Raw genomic sequence first — 7427 nt, 5'->3', positions numbered from 1 at the left:
TCGACGCTAGCGCGCCTAGACGATGGACTGGACGACATGGACGGTCTTGATGCAAGGACGGGCCTGAGATGCATATGCCGTTCTTCAAAACAAAAGTGACATGCATAGTGTTTATTAGACCTCATCATGGATTATTTTTGACGTGTCAAAGCCATCACCCATCACTCAGCGGTACACAACGAGACAAACAAGCTCGTCCGACTTGGCAAAACCACGTCCACTCGCGCGGGCGGAGCGGCAAAAGCGAAAGCACACAAAAACCTCATCCATACGCGCGATCCGGGCCGCCCAGGGCCCCGATCCGACGGCCGGCCTCCCCCGCGATCCCCACTCTCGGGCCTCATCCTATCCTCGGCCTCTCCGCCCCACTTCACTACTACGTGTGCGTGCTCTGCTCGCGCCTCCTCACAGACCCTCACTCGCTCGCTCACTCCCCGCCGCACGTCCAGCTCGAGCCAGCCGAGGACCTCTCGCCGCGGCAACAATGACGTCCCTCTCCTCGTTCGCGGCCGCGGCGCGCGCCACCTTCCTCCCTTCCTCCTGCCGCGCGCGGCCGGCGGGCGGCAGGAGGTCGCAGCTCCTCGTGACCCGCGCGGCAGCGTCCAGCCCCAAGCTCCCCGGCGGGCGGAAGCTGCGGGTGGCGGTCGTGGGAGGGGGCCCCGCGGGCGGCGCGGCCGCGGAGGCGCTGGCCAAGGGCGGCGTCGAGACGGTGCTCATCGAGCGCAAGATGGACAACTGCAAGCCGTGCGGCGGGGCCATCCCGCTCTGCATGGTGTCCGAGTTCGACCTGCCGCTGGACCTCGTCGACAGGAGGGTCACCAAGATGAAGATGATTTCGCCCTCCAACGTCGCCGTCGACATCGGCCGCACGCTCGCGCCGCACGAGTACATTGGCATGGTCAGGCGCGAGGTGCTCGACGACTTCCTCCGTAACCGCGCGCAGAAGGCCGGCGCCGAGGTCCTCAATGGCCTCTTCCTAAGGTATGCATACCACTTCGGCCGTCAAATGCAAGATTATGAGTACGCTAGGATTAGTTCTGCACTTCTCCTGCCATCGCGCTGGATGTTATCCTGACACTATATCACTGAGCACAAGTGTTTCAGTGTCAGAGTGCACGTAGTAGTAGTAGCATTACATTTGCATGATGAACTTAGCACGAGAGAGACGAGACGCTGTCTGTGTGACTTCATCTTCGTCGACTATTGTATTTGGCCTTGTTGACGTATATGTGTTGCCTAGTCTCTTCCATAAGATCGATTTTTTAGTTGTATTGGCTAGAATATGCACTTCTACATGGTATCGAAGCCAAGAGGTCTTGAGTTCAAGACCTGACTGACGCAATTAAATTGCAGCCCACTTTTGGTCCACGTTTAGGCCTGAGGAGCCACACGTGAGGAGGAGTGTTGACGTATAATGTGTTGCCTAGTCTTTTCCATAAGATCGATTTTTTGGTTGCATTGGCTAGAGCATGCACTTCTACAAGCCTGCATGCATGTGTGTCAGCGGTAACACCGAGAACCATTTCAAATTTGACATGTCAACTGAACAAACTTAAATAGGAGTACGTATAAAAATTTACAGAACTTATATACTAAAATCACAGCCTGGTTGTTCTAATCAAGCTGTGGCTTAGCTCTGTCTGAGATGTAACCAGTGGTTGATCGACTAATCAGTCTGGCTAACTGTTACCGTGGCTCAGGTATGAGGCGCCCAAGGAGCGCAACGGCACGTACACGGTGCACTACAACCACTACGACAGCTCCAACGGCAAGGTGGGCGGCGAGAAGCGCTCGTTCGAGGTGGACGCGATCGTGGGCGCGGACGGCGCCAACTCCCGCGTGGCCAAGGACATGGGCGCGGGCGACTACGAGTACGCCATCGCGTTCCAGGAGCGCGTCAAGATCCCCGACGACAAGATGCGCTACTACGAGGAGCGCGCCGAGATGTACGTCGGCGACGACGTGTCCCCCGACTTCTACGGCTGGGTGTTCCCCAAGTGCGACCACGTCGCCGTCGGCACCGGCACCGTCACCCACAAGGCCGACATCAAGAAGTTCCAGGCCGCCACGCGCCTCCGCGCCAAGGACAAGATCGAGGGCGGCAAGATCATCCGCGTCGAGGCTCACCCCATCCCCGAGCACCCCAGGCCCAAGAGGTGACGAACTTCTCCTCTCCTCTGTATTGCAAGAACGATTGCCCGATCAATTGGGTCTCACTCATCGTGTTCGATCGTCATCAGGGTGTCGGGGCGGGTGACGTTGGTGGGCGACGCGGCGGGGTACGTGACCAAGTGCTCCGGCGAGGGGATCTACTTCGCGGCGAAGAGCGGGCGGATGTGCGCGGAGGCGATCGTGGCCGGGTCGGCGAACGGGACGCGGCTGGTGGACGAGAGCGACCTGCGCAAGTACCTGGCGGAGTTCGACCGGCTCTACTGGCCGACGTACAAAGTGCTGGACATCCTGCAGAAGGTGTTCTACCGCTCCAACGCGGCGCGGGAGGCGTTCGTGGAGATGTGCGCCGACGACTACGTGCAGCGGATGACCTTCGACAGCTACCTCTACAAGCGCGTCGTGCCGGGCAACCCCATCGAGGACATCAAGCTCGCCGTCAACACCATCGGCAGCCTCGTCAGGGCCACCGCGCTGCGCCGGGAGATGGGGAAGCTCACCTTGTGATCGCTCACCCGCCGGAAACGCTCCTGACACCCTGCTTGGGTCGCTCGAAACTGCGGCGGATCGATCGGTATAGCAGAGATCCGCGGCTGATCGAACGGATTTGAGGCGGAGGAGATGAGAATAAGGTAATGGCGTCGATCCAGAGGTCGTGTCTTGGTCGATCCTGTCCGATTTTCTTGTACTTACAACGTACGCATGCACGGTGATGTTCAGACTTCAGAGCAGTTCGTCTGGATTGTTGAAGCGCGCCAATATTCGATATGTGAATGAATGTAGTACTCCCTCCGTTTCAAAATATAGTGCGCCCGCGTTTTTTGAGGTATAACTTTGATCATAAATTTAACCAACGAGACCAACTGCGACGGGAGAAAAAGATTATATAATTAAAAACTTCTTCCGAATACAAATTCATTGATATAATTTTTGCTCCCGCCGCAATCGGTCTTGGTAGTTAAATTTACGGTTAAAGTTGAAGTACGGGGATAGAAGAATCACTACATTGTGGAATGAAGGGAATATAAACTAAGGCTTCAACTTTTTGTTCATGTTTGTTCTCACGAACGAGAAATGGAATGAAATGGGTTAGCAACAACCAGGCAGCACGTTGAATTTAGAGATATGTTGTCGGATATCCGGTGAAAACAGTGAAAAGCTCTCAACAGATTCTTAAATAATTATTGGGACCGCCAATTCATCAGTTAACTGAAAATGAAACCTAACCCTCCCGCGCCGCCACCGCGAGGCGACGGGGAGGGGCCTTCGATCTGCGCCGCCGGTCGCCTCCTCCTGCCTCCCACTCCCTCGCCGCCGCCCCCGCGAGGCAACGGGGAGGGGCCTTCGATCTGCGCCGTCGGTCGCCTCCTCTTGCCTCCCACCGGTGCCGGCGCCGACGGGGCGTCTTCTTCCCCTCGCGTGATGGGGTGGCGTGGGCCGGCCTCCTCGGGCTTGGGCATGGCACAGGGCGGCGCGACACGACGGCTCACTGGCGTGGGGTGCCTGCGTGGGTGATGCGGCGACGTGGAGGACTTCGTGGCGGTGGCGACCCGAGGCGGTGGCCTTGGAAGGTGGTGACAGGCGAAGCATAGGCCTCTCACGGTGGCATGGCATGGCGATGTCCTTGTCCAAGGCGGATCTGCGTTGGCGATCTGGTGACTTTGGCTCCGGATTGGACCGAATCAGGACGGTGACAAGCACGCGAGATTCCTCTCGATGGCTCTCATGGTTTGGCGAGGTGGGGTGGCGGCCCTCTCTCCTAGACTCTAGTGGTGGCACACGCAGGGGCAGTGGCCGGTGTGCCAGGGCTCTTACCGTAGCAGTGCTATTGTGGATTGTCGGTGTCAAAACCGGCGGATCTCGGGCAGGGGTCGCAAACTGTGCGTCTAAGGCGGATGGTAACAGAAGGCAGGGGACACAATGTTTTACCCAGGTTCGGACCCTCTTGATGGAGGTAATACCCTACGTCCTGCTTGATTGTTCTTGATGATATGAGTATTACAAGAGTTGATCTACCACGAGATCAAAGAGGCTAAACCCTAGAAGTTAGCCTATGATATGATTGTCTGTTGTCCTACAGACTAAAACCCTCCGGTTTATATAGACACCGGAGGGGGCTAGGATTACATAAGGTCGGTTACAAATGAGGAGATATACATATCCGTATTGCCTAGCTTGCCTTCCACGCCAAGTAGAGTTCCATCCGGATACGAGACGAAGTCTTCAATCTTGTATCTTCATAGTCCAACAGTCCGGCCAAAGGATATAGTCCGGCTGTCCGAAGACCCCCTAATCCAGGACTCCCTCAGTAGCCCCTGAACCAGATTTCAATGACGATGAGTCCGGCGCGCAGTGTTGTCTTCAACATTGCAATGCGGGTTCCTCCTCCGAATACACCATGGAAGAGTTTGAATACAAGGATAGTGTCACCAACCCTGCAAAATAAGTTCCACATACCACCGTAGAGAGAATAATATTTTCACAAATCTAATCTGCTGACACGTTTTGACAGCATGACATTATGTCATGGCTCGGTCATTATTTGAACTGTTTTTCTTAACCAGCACCGCACATAACATGGGGCGGTTTTCTTCGACATGTCTTGTCAAAGCAGAGATCGTGTCCCCCTTATTACGGGATTCTCATCAATACGGACGTGGGTAACCCAAACGCGCCATCAATTACGGCGCCTGGGAAATAAGCGGTTTTACCAGGCAAGTGGGGAGACACATCGCCTCTTCCGCCCTTATAAAGGGACAAGGATTCACTCTTTTCACCCACGCCTTCTTCCTCCTTGCTTACCCATTCCCGCACACTCGAGCTCTAGCGACCAAGCTCGCGTTCCTCTTCTCAAACCACTCCAAACATGTCCGGAGCAAGAGGCAAGTGGATGGTCTCCTCCGTCACGGAAGAGAACATCAAAAAGTTACGGAAAGCCGGATACCTGGCCGCGGATATCGTGCGCCGGCTGCCAAATGCGGGGCAGATCATCCCAACGCCCGAACCCCATGAGAGGGTAGTTTTTCTTACCCATTTTGTCCGTGGACTAGGATTTCCCCTCCACCCGTTTGTCCGCGGGCTCATGTTCTACTATGGGATGGATTTTCATGATATGGCCCCCAATTTCATCCTCAACATCTCGGCGTTTATCGTCGTATGCGAGGCCTTCCTTCGCATCAGGCCCCACTTCGGCTTATGGCTGAAAACCTTCAATGTTAAGCCGAAGGTGGTGGGTGGCTAGCAAGCAGAGTGCGGAGGCGCCATGGTGGGCAAGATGCCTAATGTCACCTAGCTCGAGGGCACCTATGTGGATACCATAAATGGGTGGCAATCGGGGTGGTTCTACATCACCGAGCCGCGCGACTCCAACTGGGTGGCGGTCCCCAAATTTCGATCCGGAATCCCCACGCGGCTCACCTCCTGGAAATAGAAGGGCCTGTCCTGGGGTTCCTTGGTAGAGTTGACCGGACTCCAGACCTGTATCCGGAACATGACGAGCAAGAAAATCAAGCTCGTCAACGTGGTCCAGGTCATGCTCTTCCGCCGGATCCTCCCGTGTCAACGACGGGTATTCGATTTGTGGGAGTTCGACTCGGCCAAGCACCGGACGTTGCAAGAGCTCTATGACACGACGCACGAGGACGTTTGGAGGGTGCTGTTCAAGGGCGTCGAGATTCCTCCTTCCCTCACCGAGGACCGCGGAGTTAGCGCAAAACGCCGCGCTAATCTAGTAAGTTTTTATATCTCTCAGGGTATTTATTTGCCCCGGTTTAGTCATATGCAAGATCTAAGCTTCTATACCATTAATAGGACTGGATAAAGACAACGGAGCAGCTTGATTGCCCAGTCCCCCTGCCCGAAGATCCTCCAGGCGCTCTCCTAACGGAGATGCTGACTCCGACACCTTACAAGGTGCCGGTGAAGAAGACCAAGAAGAAGGCCGCGGGGACCCGAAAGGGTCTCCGGCGCAAGGTTGTATCGGACTCATCGTCCGATGACTCCGACGCGCACTCCTCCCACGAAGACGAGGAGGAGGAAGAGGAAAGTTCTCCCCCCAGCCGGGAGAGACAAGAAAAGGAAGGTCGACCCAACCGGGGAGGCCGAAGGGTCCAAGAAGGGAAGGACCCTCCCTTCGGACTGTGCCACGACAGCCGTCGACTGCGGCGACAAGTGGCTACCCAGGGTCAAGCCCTTGGCAAAATCGTAAGTGTCCGAGCGCCATAGTACTTCATGGTATATTTTATTACACTGCCTCTCCTCATGCCAAACATGATTATGCAGTCCGTTCCGAGCTCGTCTCGACGTATCCTCGTCGAGCGGCTCTCTGGACTCGTCGGATATGAACAACGGTTCTCTCCTGACCGCTACCACCCCTCGCCCTATGGATAACGCCGAGGTGTTGTCTCAAAAGGCACAGAGCCAAGGGGAGGTGGTCCTGGGGGCGCCTCGAGGCGACTTCCCGGACCCTGGGTACCAAGGGAGCGAGGCTCCTACGAGCTCCGAGTTCGGCCCTCAGCCGAACACTGTGCCGGAACCTTTGATGGTTCCGGACTCCGTGTAACACACCGGATGTAACTTTCCCAATTTGTACTCCAACTCTTGCCGTTTCCGGCGTTAAGTTATATTTATTTTCTCGGGTTCGGGTCTTTGTCTCCGTGTGTTGTTATCGTTGTCATGCATATCATATCATGTCATCATGTGCATTGCATTTGCATACGTGTTCGCCTCATGCATTCGAGCATTTTCCTCGTTGTCCGTTTTGCATTCCGGCGCTTCGTTCTCCTCCGGTGGTCATTTCTAGCTTTCTTTCGTGTGTGAAGATTAAATATTTCCGGATTGGACCGAGACTTGCCAAGCGGTCTTGGTTTACTACCGGTAGACCGCCTGTCAAGTTTCGTATCATTTGGACTTCGTTTGATACTCCAACGGTTAACCGAGGGACCGAAAAGGCCTCGTGTGTGTTGCAGCCCAACACCCTTCCAATTTGTCCCAAAACCTACCAAAACCTGCTCCATCATCTAGAGCATTTGATCACAATCACGTGGCCAAAAACCGCACATCATTTGGACTCTCCTAGCTCCCCCTATGCCTATAAATAGGTCCCCCTCGAAAATCTCGGATCCCCCTCCCCGAAACCCTAAAAATTCATCTCTCTCCGCGGCGGACGTGTCCGTCCGCCGCCGGACACGCCGTGCCGCCACCCGCGGCCACTGGCAGAGCGCCACGTGGCGCGCAGCCACCGCCTCCCACCGAAGCCC

The 7427-nt window shown here is 55.6% G+C and overlaps 1 protein-coding gene across 1 annotated transcript; it reads left to right on the top strand.

Annotated features, from left to right (window-relative positions):
• Positions 1-396: 396 nt before the first annotated feature.
• LOC123128382 (geranylgeranyl diphosphate reductase, chloroplastic) lies at positions 397-2973 on the top strand. The gene is made up of 3 exons (XM_044548366.1): positions 397-981; positions 1701-2156; positions 2241-2973. The coding sequence occupies exons 1-3, from the start codon at positions 485-487 to the stop codon at positions 2674-2676; spliced, it is 1389 nt and encodes a 462-aa protein (XP_044404301.1). The 5' UTR covers positions 397-484; the 3' UTR covers positions 2677-2973.
• The last annotated feature ends 4454 nt before the right edge of the window (positions 2974-7427 follow it).

Source organism: Triticum aestivum, chromosome 6A (genome assembly GCF_018294505.1).
Source record: "Triticum aestivum cultivar Chinese Spring chromosome 6A, IWGSC CS RefSeq v2.1, whole genome shotgun sequence".
Classification (NCBI taxonomy): domain Eukaryota; kingdom Viridiplantae; phylum Streptophyta; class Magnoliopsida; order Poales; family Poaceae; genus Triticum; species Triticum aestivum.
The sequence above is the reverse complement of the archived record's forward strand: the minus strand, read 5'-3'. Positions and strand labels throughout refer to the sequence as shown.

Coding starts and splice junctions, on each gene's coding strand:
- LOC123128382 (XM_044548366.1), top strand. CDS start 485: ATGACGTCCCTCTCCTCGTTCGCGGCCGCGGCGCGCGCCACCTTCCTC. Junction 982..1,700: donor CTCAATGGCCTCTTCCTAAG/GTATGCATACCA, acceptor ACCGTGGCTCAG/GTATGAGGCGCCCAAGGAGC. Junction 2,157..2,240: donor GAGCACCCCAGGCCCAAGAG/GTGACGAACTTC, acceptor GATCGTCATCAG/GGTGTCGGGGCGGGTGACGT.